Genomic DNA, 18,438 nt, shown 5'->3' with positions numbered 1-18,438 from the left:
CCTGGGTCTGATGTTCTAGTTAGTACATGTGGTACTTTCCATCTTCGAAATGTGTCACTCACTTATGCTGCAGGAACAAACTCAGTCATTATCTGAACTAGACTGTAGTTCACCCCTTACACCTATGTCGGAGCTAGGGTGGGGTGAAGAGGGAGGCTACCTTGGACGCAAGCTACTAAAGGTTGCACTCCTCACCTCAGTCAAATTTCCAGTTGACATGAGTACCGTCATGGCAGTTACCTGTTTGATCATAAAATTTGCACTTTTTCTCTCTTTTAGCAGTCTTAAGTTCCAACATGTTGGAGCTAGGGTGGGGTGAAGAGGGAGGCTACCTTGGATGCAAGCTACTAAAGGTTGCACTCCTCACCTCAGTCATATATAAAATCATATATATCATATATAAAATTCTCCACTACCCCTCTAATACACCCATACTTAATAACCTCATTGCCCCATACAAGAATCTTACTTCTCTTCACTCAGCCAGCAAACTTCTAGTAGCCACTCTCAAATCTCATAATAAAGCAGGTGACTCCTTATTTACTAATGCTGTTGGCTCATACTGGAACAAACTTCCCATAGAACTGACCACTTTAGGCTCATCTCACCTTTTCAAAAAACAACTAAGAAACTATTTTAAATCCCACTGGCTATGCCCCTGCTCTAATCCTGACTGAGCTCAACAAACAATCCCTCTCTACAGTCCTCTCCATTCACTTCTACTTGCCTCTATCACTACTTCTACCCCTCCAGTGTAGTGCACCTAGCGTCCCACCTGCTTATTAATTTTCCTATACTATCTTTTCTCCTTATACTTATACTATAACCTGTCATATCTCCTTTTATTTAAACCTAGATGCTGATCCCTACTGTGCAAATCTCTATCTTAAAACTAGTGCCCTGGCACAAAATGTTTATCTTAATTTGTTAATAGTGTAAATATTTATAGACTCTTTACGTGTTACTATTTTCTCTCGTTTTCGTTTTTTAACAGTCCTACTCTTGCAAATATTATGGGATAATGATTCCTCACTATTTTTTAGTTTTTGCTAAAGTGCTTCTGTATTGTTACTATACTACATGAGAATATTTCTTTGTTTGCTTATATGTTTGTATATTCCTGTGCTTTTTGTTTATTGTAAGTTACTATTATATAGTGGAGCTTTTCTCCTCAGGCCTCTGCTGAAAATGGACATGTATCCAGCCAGACTAGCCCGGTCAACAAATGTAAAATAAAAAAATAAAAAAAAAACATGTTTCTTTATCTGTATGTATGCCGCAGTCGTAGAAATCAAGTTTCCACCTTTCTTTGAAACTCAGAGTTTTATTTATGTGGAGTAACACAAATGTTCAAGGTTTTGGGGAAGAGCATAACAAAAAAAAAAAAAAAACCACTCCAAAAATCCAGCTTTCCATACAACATATGCACTTTTAGTAGCTAGCCCAGTTTGAAGCAAAATATTACTTACAAAGTCTATTTCCTTTGAACTGGCAGATGTATATATTCTAAAGAGTTATTTTCATCTTTCAATACAACGTCCTTGTGACTTGCAGGGTTACAGCCTCCTCTTTCTGTTTTTACAGCTTCTCCAGTCTTCTTTCAGGGACAGCATACTACTGTCCTAGTCATTCCCTTGACAAACTGAGTTCCTTCACACCCAGACTGACTTTTACAGCTTGTTGCTTTACCAAGCTCTCTCACTAGTCTCTGCCTTTTTCTCTCTGTCCTTCTATGTGTCTCTGTTTATGTTCCTCACCTTTTTATAGGAAGGATAAGTGTGATTTCCTGTGAGTGGGAACATCCTCCCCCAGTCCCAAAACATTTCGGAAAGAAAAAAATAATCCAAGGACTCATTAAGAGCCCTACTGCTTGCATTAAGGTCAGTGGTAAAAAGGCCCTGTTTCTACAAGTTATTTCAGTGATGCCGAGAGATAAAACCTAGGCGATTTAGAGACTTTGGTGACTGACAGACCAGTAGGGAGGGTTGGGCATTACCATCCTTGGTGAGTAGGTGGTTCCTCAGGCATCTCCTGTGACAATCCCTGTTGAATGCTGGGTCATAACACTAAGAAGTGTGGTCCGGAGGGGAGAATAGGGTGGTGGACAAGGCTGATATGCTGTGGGAGGCAGGTAGATAGGCTGCACATCCCTTTTACATGCCAGCCCCTCAGACATTGCCACAAGGTCCATGAGAAGGGGGGGGGGGTAGTAGGGACTCCTAGAATGCCCTTAAGATCCACATCAGTCCTAGCCCTATTGGAGATAGCCCAGGGGTAATAAGGTTGCTTGCAGACCTGTAGATGGACATGTGATGGTGGAAGATGGATGAAAAAATCCTGAAAACAGGCTCTGCTTTTCATGATGTGGTATTCTGAAATTCATAGACACACTAGCTGCAGTGAAAGATTTAATTATTGGCTAATTTGCTTGTCTGTGAACCCCTGTTGGTTAACAGTGGCGGCTGCATAATGTTAGCACAGACAGCACCCCCCGTTACTCTTCCATACACGAGCAAACAGTAAAACACAGACATGCACACAAACCACATACTCCATACCTGTCGATGTTGTCAGAATGTTCTTTTTATCTGCCCTAATAATTCACAGATAATCACAGTCAGTACTTAATGCCAGACATTCATGCTGCACTTCATATCCTTCAGGACATGCATGCTAGGGCAAAAGCTGTTATCCTAGTGACTAGATGAACATTTCCCCTGTCCTTCTCCCTCATATGTTATGAAGTTGCAGGTATTACATAATATCTGAGGTCCTCAATAAAAGTACCCCTACTGTACTGACTTCTCAGTTAGTGCAGCAGGGTAATGGTGGTGTTATATGCCTCAACTACTCTGTTTAAAAATAAGCTTAAGCTCTTCCTAAAAACACACTGGATGTGTCCCTGTTCTAAACCAGACTGACCAACTTATCCATTTTTACCTGAATGATTCAAGATTCTCATCTCTGAATCTACTTCTTCTCTCTAACTTATTTTGCCTTTTTTCTCTAAATCTATTTCTTATTAAATACTACTATGCTTCCTCTCCTTCGCAGTCCTAGCTAGTACGGAATTCATTAAAATGACTCATATTACTGCTAGATTTATTACCTAACTGCTTTTCCATTTCATTTTTTCTTATCTTCCTTTATTTACCTTCATCGACACTATTGCTTTTTTCTTCTTCTATCAACTAGTACTCTTTAGTAACATTTAAATGTAACTTCTTATTAACTATGCTAAGTCTATTGAAATATGTGTAACCTTCGTTATGTACTTGTAAACTTGCAGCCTTCTCTGTTTAAGAAAATTTATATGCATTCTAAATATGTATTTTCTGTCCATGTGAACTTTGTTTAAATTGTGTGGAGCTTTTCTCACCGGGCCTCTACTGAAAATGGACATATATCCAGCTAGACTAGCCCGGTCAACAAATGTAAAATAAAATAAATAAAAATAAAATAAATATGTGCCAACCCCTTTGTTTTTTATTTTTTTATTGATTATTCCTAGTATGTAGTGGTTCCCTGCACCTCTTTTTTTTAATTAGGTGGGTTTAAGACATGCCATATCAAGTATTACTGGTGTCTCTCCATTGCCTCATGTTCCTTGGTGGCTTATTGATACCTGTCACCCCTAATCCCCATTCTAAGTGCTACTTTGGAATGTGCTTAGTGAGGTATCCCTTGTCACTAGTGCTTCTCCCCATCACCTGTTCGTCTTTCTGTTTAAGTTCTTCTCAGGCTTAAGTTTAATGAAGTATATCTGGTGGCTAGTGATCCCCTATCCAATTGTCGCAGGCTGTGCTCATTTGTCTAGGGGTTTGTGGAAGTATGACCAGCCACACCAACCCCACAAGCAAAAAAACACGCACACACACACACACACACCACATATCTCACTTAGCCCCTAACACTCATATATGCAGCCCCTTGCATACACTTGTTCACACACCTTATAACACCACCCTGCCATTATAGTTCCAAGTACTTATGTACTGCGATGGATGAATCTGGCCTTTTGGCTGTGTTCACTACTCTGAGGGACCAGGAGTGGCCATACTAATCTGTGCAGCTGAGTGATTCCATGAATTGCTTGGCAGAGTAGATGCCTTGCTACACCTTGCTACAGGCAGTTCTGGGGGAGAGCACATGGCTTTTTTTTTTAAACCATTTTAGAGCATTGTTCTTCATGGACCTTTTTCAGACTCAACCCAAGAGGACTGTCTGGTTAAGTGACTCAAAGTCACACATTTAGGCAATGGATCTGAGGAAATCAAACCCTAGACCACTAGACCACAGGAAACATCTCATGAATAGCTATTTAATCCTGTATACCAATTGCCAGACATTCTGTGCCTAATCAGCATCTAGTGTGGGTTTGGAGATGGACCACCACAGTGCTGCATGTCTTTGTGCAAAGGCACTCTGGTAGGGCTGCCTTTGAATTACAAATGGTTACCACTAGATGTGCACATTAACCTTTATGAATTTGACCGTAAGTGTGCTTTGTGGTAATGTATTGAAGAAAAAGACTTAAAATTTTAGAGAAACATCCTAGAAATGTGAAAAAGGGTGCCCTGATAGGTTTACTATCACAATGCCGATGTGCACTTGCACGGCTATGAAGTATTCGAACAACAGATGTTCGAATACTTCGTATTTCGGCAGGTGATGTGAGCAAACGTTACCATTGTGAATGGACTGTGCATTCGCAATTCTAACGTTTGCTCATGTGAGGGGATTGCGGTTAGGAAAATACATCCCTTTCCTCACTGTAGTGCGATCTCTGAGTTGGAATATTAAGTTGGGGGGGTGCAGGGGGGCTTGCCCCCCTGCATAACTGTATGTTTAGGCTAGTTAGGTAGGTAGTTACGGGACGGGGGGGGGGGGAGTGCTGTGTATTGCCGAAAATGTTGCGAGCGACATTTTTGACAATACACAGCTGTTTTCGACATTAGGAAAATTTGGAAATGGTCATTTCCGATGTATAAATTTGAAAATGCAGACACGTTTTGTTCTGATTTTCGAATTTATGATAGTAAACACCCTGATATATATTGAATTAGAGATACTTAGAAATCCTTTTTCTGAGAATGGAACAGCACAGACCACATTATCATCAGATTCTGACTATTGAATTTGGCAGTTATATGCACTAATGCATAAGAATCAAGAGCCAGCAGGCAATGAAATAAGCAGTTTTGTGAGGGAGATGGGGACTTCTAACATGAGAGGTTCTCTTCCCCTTCTTTAATATTTCACATGCCAAGATTGCACATCCTTGGAGATGAGTGCAGTGCTAAGACTGCATGAGTTGTATTACTGCACCAGTTCCTGAAGCTGTGCTACCTCATCATGAGTATATTAAAGCAGTAAGAGCCCATCAGTTGTTTGAGTTTGTTTCAGCTAATGCCAACACAAGTGCCATAAAATAACTTTACTAAAAGCCGCATTCAACTCCATTGAAGATGTCCCTTTACCCACTGTTGTGCCACCAAGGAGTAGTTATATATAAGCATAGGAATATGGAAACCCTTCTGTAAGGGGTGTTCAGAGGTGCCTGCCTCCCTGCAACAAGCCTTGTTTGAGATGTATTTTCCCAGTCTTGGCACTCGCTGAAAGTTTCTTCAGTGTATCAACATAACTCTGAAGTATCAACGAAACCCAAAACTGAAGGTACCAGCGTGAATCAAATCATGTATCAAGTACGACAATAGATATAGTAGTCCAGTATAATAAAATCACACGAATGAAGTTTTAATGGTAAGCGCTTTCACAATACAACTAGGAATTGCTTCATCAGACAACTAGATAAAAATACCGGTCAAGTTTTAAAGGAAATCCTAGTACAAATACACCAATCAAAAAAGCATTATTCACAGAAAGACCCTCCCCCTATTAACAAGCCAATTAAACCATGCTCACAGAACATGTCCAACCAAATAATTAATAAAATATATGTAACATATTTCATATGAAATATGTTACATATACTTTATTATTTGGTTGAACAACTTCATTCATGTGATTTTATTATACTGGACTACTATATCTATTGTCGTACTGGATAAATGATTTGATTCATGCTGGTACCTTCAGTTCTGGGTGTCGTTGATTTTCATTAGATCTACGTATCAGCAAAGGGTTTTTTTCAATCAATAACTGAAGTAAGAGGCGTAAGGGAGCACAGAAATGATTGCAGTACCTACTTTTTAGGATAGGTTATAAGATAGCATTGTATTTCTTATGATATTGTAGTCTACTCTGTTTGATTTTTGAGTCTCTAATCCATTTTCTGTAAGTGAAAATGCCCTCTGGATAGGTGTTATTGAAAAGTCGACCTTTCAGGAGTGGGTAAGCCCACTCTTTGTGGCATCATGCCTCACATCACCCCAAATAATCCATTATTTCTCTCTATAACCCCACCTTCTTGGTCTTTATTGCTGTCTTAGAAAGTTGCCATCCAGAATGATTAAACATGACTGTTCAAACATTAGAAACAGTGGAACACTGTTGCTGCAAGAGTCTAATAAAAAATAAGAACAGAATGTAAACAATTTGCAATGTCATAGCATCATAGGAAGTTACTAGGCTATTGGCCTTGAGGCCGTTACAAGCCTATCCAAGAATTTAGCCCATGTTCCAGCAAGTCAGCAGCCGATGCCCATGTCCAGTAGGGACACAGGTGGAATCCCAGGGGTGTATTTTCTGTTCTCCATCCAGTTATCCAGGTTGCGCTTAAAAAGGGTTAATGAGGTACTCTGCTTGACGTGGGGAGGGAGACTATTCCATAAAAGGGGGTGTCTCTGGGACACAAATCTGTCCCGCCAAGTCCCATCGATATCACAGATCAGTTTGAGGTCACACTTGCAGGTTACTTGAGTGGAACTTGACTTGCGGATATGCAGCAGTCCCATCAAGATGGGGTCTGAGGTTGCTTTGTTTGCCAGGCAGAGATTACCTCCGAGGAGTCTGTATGAGACTGAATAGAGGGACAAGACCTTTAGCCTATCTGTGTAGGGTAGATGTTTGATGCCCTGGATTCTCCTGGTGAGGAACCTCTGTGGTCCCTTCAGCTGCTGCATGTGCTTTGTGAGGTACATGCCGAAAGGGGCAATATATTCAATAATGGGTCTTATGAGGGAAGAATACTGAGATGTTATGACCACCTTATCCCTGGATGAGATACCCTTGCTAATAAGGAGGGCCATGTAGAAAGCTTTCCATATAATAGAGGTGATATGGTGGTCAGAAGTCATTTTGCTATCAACCTGGTTGCCCAAGTCCCTCAAGACTGCGTGCTTAGGACCTTATTATTAATGTAATAATTTACGACCATATTTCTGGCACCAGTCATTTGTTTGGGTGAGACCCTCTTGGAGGATGTCTACATCACTAGGAGAATTGATGACAGCACACAGCTTAGTCATTTGCAAACTTGGTCAGCCATAGCCCACTGGTTTTGGCCTACACCTCAGAAAAGTATATCCCAAACAACAGATGCCCCAAGACCGATCCCTGGGGTGCACCGCTTGTTATGGGTCTGTTGCTTGAGGTGGCTTCCCCTATTTTGACTAGATGAGTTTGCTACCTATATGGTAACATATGGATTGATGTTTAGTTGAGAGAGTTTATCTATTATACCCGAGTGGGGAATAGTATCAAAGGCTTTGGCCAGGTCAAGGTAGGCAGTGTGCACCGTCTTTCCCTCAACCATGGCTTTGGTGACTGTATCAAAGAAGTCAACCAGATTGAACAGGCATGACCTCCCCTTGACTAAACCAAACTGTGTGGGCTCGAGTGTTTGGAGGTTGCCAATGTCCTTGTTAATGAGGCCCATAATAATCCACTCTATGGCCTTGCAGATCAGGCTAGTTAGGCTGATGGGTCTATAATTTCTTGACTCAGTGGATGCTCCACCTTTGTGCAAAGGGATGACGGTGATTGTCCACCACTCGGCTCAGATGAAGCCGGTACTCGGTCTTTGCTTGAATAGGGTGCCTAATGGTGCTGCACGTTCTTGCCTGAGTTCATGTAGGATGCAGTCTGGGATGTTATCGGGTCCCATGGAGGCTGTTTTTTTTTCCTTTGAGAGGGAAGTGATGATTTGCTCCCTAGAGATGAGTAAAGGGAGGGGGCAGATGCCGGAGATGTCCCGATTTACTGATGGTGGGGGGGGGGGGGGGCAGAAGGTAAGGTTTTCACTGAACCTGTATGCCAGCAGATTGGCTATATCTACAGCATTTGTGTATGTGGTGTCCTTGACCACCTGTTCTGAGCAGATCTGGGTGCTTCCTTTGAGATTGTGGACAAATGTGAAGAAGGCCTTATGATTATTATTAGTATATGTGGCCAGTTTGGACTCGAAGTTTGCTTTGGAGGATTTCACTAGTGCTCTTAATTGATTGATCAGGCTAAGGAGAGGTTGCTTCCAATTAGGCACCTGCTCCTTCTTGGTCCTGAACAGCATTTTTTTTTCCTTTTATTATAGTGTTTGTTTATTGCTAATGTCCATGTTGAACCATGCTGCTGTGAAGCTTCTTGCCAGATCCATAACATCCTCATTCTGGCATGTGTTTTGACAGCTATATCTGCCAAAGTAATGTCCAGACTCTCTATTTTGGCATGTCCTTTAACAGTTGCCACAATTGCTGTCATATTCTGCAGTCTGATAGATTTTTTTGCTGGCTGTCAAAGGCCATGGTTTAACAGCTCCATTGACAGCTGTTGGATGTTGTGGTTTGATATGTCAAAATAACTGACAGATCTTACGATTTGACAACTCTTTTTACAACTGTCAAAAGAAACATTAGTCTGTAGAACTTCAAGGAAATAATAGTCTGCATTTTAAGCATTGCTAAACAAAGTTTAAACAAACCTATATGTTTTTTCTAACTTATCCGTTCTTATAAAGTTAAATACAAAATGGCATGGCATAGCTGCAGTATCCCCCTGTCACAACTCCAATAAAAGAAGCCCAGTTAGTTTATAGCACATACTTCAAAAAATACAACTAGACACTCAATCTGTGTGTTCTTTGTATAAAATATAAAATAGAAAGTCACAGCTGCAGACCAAAAAGGGAAATACTACAATATGAAATGTTTTTATTTTATTGTACTGTAGCTTACTTCTCCTTTCCTATAACTTGTCCAAAATTTGGTCCCACTGATTCATAGCAGCAATAGTCTGCACACATTAGCTGTTATTATTGTTAAATAGAATTTGTAAAAGTACACTTTTAAGTACTGTCATATAAATAAATAAGGAAAGGCCCTACTTTAAAAAAAATTCACCAAGAAACAAGCAAAAACATCCTTTAAAATAAAGTACATAGTATAAAAAATTAAGTGCATTAGCCATTTTGTAAGTACAGAGCCGCAGTGGGTTAGCGTTGTCGCCTCACAGCAAGAGGTTCTTCTGTTGGATTCTTGGCTGGAGCACCTTCTGTGTGGAGTCTGCATGTCCTCACCACGGTCGAGTGACATTTAAAGACATGCAGGTAGATGCGTGTGTGAATGGGTGTGCCTTCTTTGAAAGTTGGGTGTCGGGCTGGCAACTCGGCACTGTAAAAATCCACTGCCAGTCATTAGCGGACCGGAGTTCCACTGTGGTGACCCCTAACTGGGAAAAGCTGAAAGACATTAGTTTAGTAATGCCATCCAGGGTGAGCAGTATAAGGAAATCACTATCATTCCAAGGATGGGAATGCCCTTCAACTACATAACGGCCATCACAGAACATCTACTATGCCAAATTACATTGTTTCTTAATTTTACTTAATAGTACATTCTGTTTTTGGGAAATGAGCTTGGAACAGTGAAACAGCTTTTTACTGGTTGAGAGTTATATCTCATGACAGATGGAACTCATTGATTCAATGCTTTTTCACCCTCTATCTTCCAGAAATGTAAAGACTTCTGCTTTGGGTATTGTAGGGGGCTGTGCATTCAGCTCCACAGCCTATCTAAATAAACTCCAGGAAGCAAGGCATTGAAGGAAGTAGATAATACAGAGGATGAAAAATTCTTTGATTTTATAAGTTCCATCCACAATGTTTTGCTAAAATCAGCATATTTGTTCACCAGTGCAACACTAACAATTGCTTTTAGAGTCCTTTTTTTTATAAATAGCTTTCCTCATGTGCCATCTACATAGTTTTTAATTTTCTTCTCAGTCCTGTCTTAACTTTCATACCTTGATGGCAGACAGTTAGGAAACTTGAGACGCACCTCATTTTCTGAGCATTCAGAATTATTGTACTGTTCTTTACAAATCATAACAGAGTAAAAAAACAGTAGATGTGAAGTTGTTCTATCTCGCCATTCATTCTTACAGATGGGTTCGGAGCTGATCCTTGGCTCTGAGTTGGCCTACTACAAAGCTCAAGGTCTTCAGACAGCTTGAGGCCAAGTCCCTATCCTATGATGCACCTAGAGTTACCTCAGATCTAGTTTGCTGCTGCAATAAATCGGAGGTTCCTCATATAGCTCGAGGCAGTACAAAACTTTTTTCTACAAATTTATCTAAAATATTGATATTTTTCTATTTTAGACTTAGTTTAGCTCTTCTAGCTTATTGTGTGTATTCCCTTTCCTTGGTGTGCCTTTTTTCTTGACTAGATATTAGCTCTCTTTGGCCTTGTTTTTTACTATAGACCTTGTTATATTTACTGTAGTTTAATTAGTAGTTGTGTGCCTTTGAATAGTGACTTTTTCTGTCACAGCTTTTTGATATATATTTAGATATATATAGATATTAGAGTGCTTAGATAAGTAGTTATAGTGCATGTGTGTGCTTATTAGTATATTTAGCCCATAGTTTTAAAGGGCTTATTTGATAGTTTTTTTTGGGTGTGTCCTGTTCATCACAGTACCCTTTCTTGAGACTGTGTGTTCCAGTGTGGCTGACCAGGATAAGGATAAACATCCTAAATCAGGTTTAAGAAATGTCCAAAATGTGGACAGAAAATGTCTGTCACTGATAGCCATGTAAGTTATGTTTACTGTTTGGGAGCATTGCACCATCAGGAAAGCTGCTCCATTTGTCATTCCTTCTCTTCTAGGGTTCTACAGGAGAGAAAGTTAATTGACAGAGGATTAGTCAGATCATCTTTTCAAGAAGCTTTAAGTGACCAGGACAGGTCTAGCAAATCCTCAGTCTTGTAAGGCTTCTACTTCTTCAGAAGTTAAAAAAAAATAAAGAAAGCTTCCACATCATCTCCACAACCCTCGGAGCCGAGCGTCTTGTCATTTCGAAGCCAGTCCCCAGTCCTGGAAACGGTATCCGAGGTACTTAAATCACTAATCCTTCAGTCAGTGGCCCCGTCCATTCATTCATCTCGGTCCTTGATTAGCTTTCTGATTTGGATGTGGATCGTGTGGTGCAGAAGTTGCTACAGGCACTGGCGTTTGCAAAGATTTTGTCAGCTTCGACCCAAGTGGTTTCAGAATTGAAAACTGTATTAAAATCTACTTCACTTCCTCCTCTGAGCCATACTGGTCCTTCGGAGCAGGAGGAGTCGGACTTTCTGATTGTTGAGCATTCGGAGCTATTGACTGTTCCAATGACATTGGTTCCATTTACTCAGATGTCCTTGGCTCCCATCAAGGAGTCTAGGAGCCAACACACTCTGGTCAGGTCCAGGGAGGATAGTCGGACTGACATGTCGGTTCCGACTTTGCCTCTCGGGGCTTCGGCTCGGATGAGCTCAGCTCCTACCTCTGATTCGGAGCCCACTGCCCCGGTGCCGGGGGGATCGATGGTTTCCTCAGATCCAGTGGTCCCTTCTCATCGGAGCAGCGGTGCCTTTGAAGCAATGAGGAGAGTTATATCTCCCAAGACATCTATGTCTTCAGGTCTGACTACCTCCTCCCCAAAGGCACCTGTGTCCACTTCTGCTTCACAGATCCTTTCTAAGCGTAGAGACCCAGAGCCTCAAGAAGCCCTATTGGGTGCCTTCTGAGACCTCACCAGAATTTCCCACTGATGAGGTTCCCAGGAAGACAATCTGTAAGAGGAAGCACTTAGACTCCCCGCAGGGGTCTCCCACATCCGATACCGACTTGGATGAATCAGAAGGGTCCCCATGATCCCCCTCTGAGGATATCTCATTTACTGAGATAATAGAAATCCTAAGGCAGAGGGGTGACTGGCAGTCCACCAACCCTACTGAAGGCGAGTCTGTTCTCCTGAAGGCTTTCAGGTCTCAGGCCTCCACCTCTTGGGTGTCTCCACCCTTGGATGAGCTCATGGAGCTGGTATCACGAAGGGTGTGGGAGTCTCTGGACACCATAGAGCCTGTCCCTAGGAGGCCTAATAAATTCATTTCTGTCCCCTAAGAAAAGTCCTTTCTTACCAAGGGAGTGCCAGTTGATGCCATGGTGGTGGCGGCAGCCACCAAAAAGGAGATTTTGGAAACTTCTTCCTCTATCCATCCTCCTAACAGAGATTCTAGGATCATGAATAGATACAGGAAGTGCACTTACAGTTCAGCAACTTTTGCTCTGCATTCACTGAACTATCTCGCCCATTTTACGAGATTGCAAAGAGATCTCCTAAAAGAGCTTGGAGATATTCTTCAGGGTACAGTAGCTGCTGTAGCTTCAGATAAAGTCACCTCCCAGCTTGCCACCCTCAATTCCATATTGAACTTTTCCATGCTCCTCATTTCTTATGCAGCTGATGGAACGAGTAGGGCAGCGGGTACAGGAATTGCTCTTAGGAGACACTGCTGGATGCGTTTGTGTTCCTTCGTGGAGTCCTTTAAGTCATCCTTTGTCAGCACCTCTTTTGATGGCTCATTCCTTTTCGGGCCTAAAGTCAAGGAAACTTTAACCAGGTGTGAACAGGAAGGAACGACTGTCTGCTGTCGGAGTCCGTTTTTCCACTCCTACCAGACTCTACCCCAAGGGTCCAAGGGGAGGAAAGATTTGGTTCTGAAAAGCCCAAGGAGCCTTTCAGGACACACATGGTGAACCCCCCCCCTCCAGGGGCAGAGGAGGGGGCAATAATGGAAGATGCAGCCCTCACGGCAGAGGGGGTCCGCAACACCAGGGTGACAGATCAGTTCTTTGGAAAGCCCTACCAGCGCTCCTGAAAGGAGGCCCGACTGTCCTAGTCGGGGGTCGCTTATCTTTGTATCCAGACGCCTAGCTCAAAATAACAAACGATAACTGGGTATAAAGTATAATTTCCAGAGGATATTTCATTCTTTTCACCACACCCCCTCCATTGACAATAAAAATCTCGGATGTTCCATCCAGTTACAGTGAACAGGCAACTGTAGAGGTCCAAACGTTGCTAAGAAAGAGTCGTCCAACCCGTCCTAGCAGACCAGTTAGGATCCGGAACTTACTCAAGATTCTTTTAGTTCCAGAAAAAAACAGGGGACTAGAGACCTATTTTGGTCCTCAGCAGACTAAACAGATCTGTCAAGAAAGAGAAGTTCCGGATGGTCATGCTTCAGTCGATACTTCCCTTTTTAGGGAAAGACAATTGGATGTGCTCGATATATCTCCAGGACTACCATATAAAATGGCTAGACCATGCAGGTATCATCTGCGCTTCGATCTGGGAGCCAATCATTACCAGTTTTGAGTCCTACACTTTGGTCTCACTACAGCCCCCAGAGTGTTCACCAGATGTATGGCAGTGGTCATGGCTCACCTGAGATGTTAAGGATTCCAGGTGTTTCCGTACCTAGACGATTAGCTCCTCACCGTCACCACCAGGCGTCAGCTCATACAAGCCAGGGACACCACTCTTTCTCTCTGCAGTTACCTGGGCATTACAATAAACTCAGAAAGATCAGCCTTGTCGCCATTGCAATATGCCATTTTTATCAGAGCAGAATTGGACACCACCACCACTTTGAGACTTCCAGTAGAAAGAGTCTTACTACTCTGCCAGCAGGTCCACAATATCCTATCCAGAGACAAGGCTCCAGCATCAGAAGTAATAAAATTGTTAGGCATCATGGCAGCTGCAATATTAGCCATACTGTTGGGTCGCATGCACATGCGAATTCTGCAATGGCTGTTATTCACTCAATGGTCTTACCAAGATCTCCTAATGTCTCATCTAACAATGATCACAAATACATGCAAAAGGGATCTTCAGTGGTGGCTGACCTTTCTTCATGTTACGATAGGTCGTCCTTTACCCCCACCAGCAGCCACAATGACCACGGACGCTTCCCTGATAGGGTGGGGGGGGGGGCATATTCAGGGAAGCACAGCCCAAGGCACATGGACCGAACAGGAGACACATCTGCATATCAATATCCTTGAGATGAGAGCGGTACTTTTAGCATTGCAGTACTTGAAGGATTCTCTTCCTGTGGGAACAATTACGATTTAAACGGACAACATGTCAGTGATCTGGTACTTGAACAAACAAGGAGGAACCAGGTCCTACCCCCTTTGTTAAGAGGCCGTAAGAGTATGGCAGTGGGCTACATACACCCAGCGCTTTCTGTTAGCAACACACATCCTGGGGAAATCCAACATGATAGCAGACAAGCTGAGCAGAGCAATTTTGTTGCCTCATGAGTGGTCCCTCAAGAAAGAAATAGCAGAAAGAAAGAATTTTCCACAGGTGGGGCCAGCCTTGCTGAGACCTTTTTGCCAACCACATGAACACAAAATGCAGAAGCTACTTTGCCCTGATTCCCCCTCTGAGAGAAGCCCCAAGGGACACACTCATACACGATTGGCCTCCGGGTCACCTCTACGCATTCCCACCAATTCCCTTGATACCCAAAGTATTACAGAAAGAAAAAGCTCTGGGAAAGACCATTATTCTAATAGCCCCTCATTGGCCTCGTCAGATTTGGTTCCCCTTCTTTCGACTTCATCACTTGGAGGACCCTTGGATTCTGGACCCTGTTCCAGATCTTCTGACGCACTTGTCGGGGGAACTTCATCGCTCTCTTCAGTCCCTGAAGCGGTCAGCTTGGTTGCTCCAATTTCCAACATAGTTAGGTTCCATAACCTTTCAAAGGAAACTCAGCAGATTCTGATATCTTCTCACAAATCCTCTACTAGGAAGGTATATCTTAGCAAATGGAAAAGATTTTCTATATGGGTCTCTCAAAATAACATTGATCCCTACCCAAGTCCCTGTTGCCTCCATATTAGAGTTCTTGACTATGCTTTTCAATAAAGGAGCCGCAGCAGCAACAGTTCGGGTTCAACTTGCTGCTATCTCTAATTTTCACCGTGGATGTGAAGGATTAAACATAATGTCACACAAACTATCCAAAGCCTTTCTCAAAGGGATTTTTCATCTCAGACCACCTGTGAAATCCCCTTATACACCATGGAATCTAAACTTTATGCTTTCACGCATTATTCTCCCTCCTTTCAAACCAGCTTCCTCATGCGATTTGAAATATTTTTCATGGGAGACTACCTTTTTAGTAGCCATCAATTCTGCCCGCAGAGTGTCAGAGCTTCAAGCCTTGTCCATAAAGCCTCCTTATTTGATTTTCCATGCTGACAGAGTCTCACTGTGAACTAATCCATATTTTTTGCCCAAAGTCTGTACTGAAACTAACTTTAACCAGATAATAGATTTGCCAGTGTTCTTCCCCAAACACTCCAACAACTTAGAGTATATGCTGCACAAGCATGATATTCATAGAGAGCTCAGATTTTACTTGGATAGAACAAAAGAGTTTAGGAAATCAGAACAGCTTTTTGTTTCCTTTTCAGATTCCAGAAAAGGTATGCCTGTGGCAAAAACAACTCTAAGTGGTTATCCGATTGTATCACATTTGTTTATTCAGCTGCTAATATGCCCTTACAACACAAAATTAAGGCTCATTCTACCAGAGCAGTGTCTACATCCTCTGCCTTTTTCTGCTAGACTTCTTATGGACAAAATCTGTGCAGCAGCCATTTGGTCAAGACCTCATACCTTTATCACTCATTACAAAGTTGACAGGGCCTCTTTTGGGTCTACTGTCCTGAAAAATATACTCCTGTGAGTCACCCGCGAAAGATGGTGCTTGGGACTCTACCCATCTGTAAGAATGAATGGCAAGATAGAACAACTTCACATAAAGAAGTTCTGTACTTACCATAATGTTCCATGTGAGTTCATCTTGCCTTCATTCTTACTTCCAACCCTCCTACCCCCTCCAGGGTTTTTCGAAGACCGAGATACTAGATTCTTCCTGGTTGCTCAACCCTTCTATGGCTTTTTCTTAGAGTGATAGAATGACACATGGTATTATTATATGCAGCAAACCAGATCTGAGGTAACTCTAGGTGCATCATGGGATAAGGACTTAGCCACGAGCTGTCTGAAGACCTCGAGCTTTGTAATAGGCCGACTCGGAGCCGAGGATCAGCTCCGAACCCATCTGTAAGAATGAAGGCGAGATGAACAACTCACATGGAACATTATGGTAAGTACATAACGTCTTTATATTTATGTTTCAGACTACTTTGTCTTCTGTTACTAGACCCTAATTAGTGATGCAGATTTTTTTTATTTAATTATCTATGTACCCTTCAATGGGTATCCCTTTGTGAAGTAAATCTAGTATGTGCAAGGTTAAATGTAAGGGCAAAATCATAACACTAAACCTAACTCAAACCAGCTGTGAAATGTACAGATGTGTAATTTCACTGCTAGTTTATAATATGGGAAGATGTAACTAACCTGATGTATAAAACTGTAACTCACATGTCACAAACTAGGGTTTACTGCTTTATCTTTCATAAAGATTCTCGTTTTTTTACCATAATTATAAGCTTTACTTGTTCATGACAAACCCTTCTGAACAGGATTTTTGGGGGCAGTAAGTCAGCCTTCATTTTTCTAAGAATATTTTTCTCTTAGCTGAAGTCAACATAGTTTTAGACACAAAATTGTTAAATTTGGTGTGACAATCCGATTTGCAATACTGACTTAAGCTAGTGTTGTTTATTCTGGGCAGGTTGGCATCGTTCCAAAAATAGCACCTCTTTGCAGAGCAGTGCATTGTGTCTGTCTATAAAAATAAAATGGTACTGCTTGATCAATGTTAGCTGACCTGGTGTGTCTAATCTCACAACCATTTCTGCTGCTACTGTCACTTTCTACTAAAATGCCTCTTATTATGTATCCATTTTGTCTTCAGCTGAACCTGTGAGTTTTAATGAACTGTTTCATTTGGAAAATCCTTTGGGTAAAGTCAAGGCTGGCCTTATAGATAGTTCTGGGAATCAACTTCCTCTTCAAGAAGTCCACGTTAAAGGAAGTATTATCGATTTGATTGCACAGGTATACATTTTTGCCACTTATCATGCCATATGTTTGTAGCTGTGGTGTTTTTCAAATTCTGTCAGTATATTTAGATGCCAGAAAATATTTTTTTTCTGTTAAAAAAAATTTCATAAGTATTCAGATTTGTAAATATCTACTGCACATTGTGTGATTCCGATATGAAGATTTAAATACAACCTCAAAAAATTTTTCTTTATCTTTTTCCTTTTTTAAGCTGGTAGAAAATTTGTTCTGACTTAACCTGTTTTTCAGACATGACATGTTATACAAAACAGGTTACATAACTCAGCAGACATGAGAGTCATGAACCAAATACATTAGAAATGGCAAGTTCATGATACCAAGGAACCACCTGGGACAATGGCAATCAGTGATACAAGAAACGCTAGTGCTACCATATCTGCTGTAGTTCTGAAGCTACCTAAAGTGCATTCTAGTCCTAGAAGTTACATTATGCCTCAGTAATTCAAGTGCTCTTCATCGTATTCCAGGAGAGATCAGATTCATAACATAACAAGTGTTGTGAACAAGGGACTTGAACCATTGTTTAATTAGTAAGGCAGCTACCTTGGAATGAGAACCAACACATTTCATGGAATTTGAGACATTAGAACAAACAATAAGAAGAGAGCTTTGTCCAAATCTAGGAAAGTCATTGGCTGCTAGACAGCATGATAATTGCCAACGGGAGGCCATGGAAGTTAAGGGAAGTTTGAGAGGGAGAGAAGGAACTTAGCACCATGGATACATTGACAGAGTTGAAAAAGATTCTTAAGCCTATTCTTTGTTACTTATGGAGACATAAGTATAGTGGTTTTTACTGACCAGGTAAGGTTAAAGATTTTCTGTAATAACGAGCTGTATCCTGTATTCCCGCTCCTTTCTTCAGCTACACAAGGACCCTCTCCTTAAAAACACTCTTTGAATGCTGCCCAAGTTGTCAGGCAGACACCAGCAGCCCTACAGTCCCACAAGGCACGTGGCCTTGCAAACACTGCAATTGCTGCGAGTACATTCTAACCGGGTCCAATATAAGCAGCCCAAACAGAACCGCCCCCATTCGGTTCAAACACCACTACAACTGCAACAGCAGCAATGTAGTATATCTGAGTAAATGCTCTCACTGCGTAGCATTCTACATAGGAATGACTACCAGAGGGG

The 18,438-nt window shown here is 41.7% G+C and overlaps 1 protein-coding gene across 7 annotated transcripts in view; it reads left to right on the top strand.

Annotated features, from left to right (window-relative positions):
• The window catches only part of PARP4 (poly(ADP-ribose) polymerase family member 4), a 2,883,551-nt gene that overhangs the window by 972,516 nt on the left and 1,892,597 nt on the right, over positions 1-18,438 (top strand). For all 7 annotated transcript variants that reach the window (XM_044073295.1, XM_044073293.1, XM_044073297.1 and 4 more), the window contains one exon: positions 17,132-17,274. In XM_044073295.1, the coding sequence (XP_043929230.1) occupies positions 17,132-17,274 (143 nt within the window). The remainder of the gene's footprint in view (positions 1-17,131; positions 17,275-18,438) is intronic.

The sequence above is a fragment of the Protopterus annectens genome, chromosome 5.part1, assembly GCF_019279795.1.
Source record: "Protopterus annectens isolate FY-2018-M chromosome 5.part1, PAN1.0, whole genome shotgun sequence".
Lineage (NCBI taxonomy): Eukaryota > Metazoa > Chordata > Ceratodontiformes > Protopteridae > Protopterus > Protopterus annectens.
Note: the sequence above shows the minus strand (reverse complement) of the source record. Positions and strands in the feature narration are given on the sequence as shown.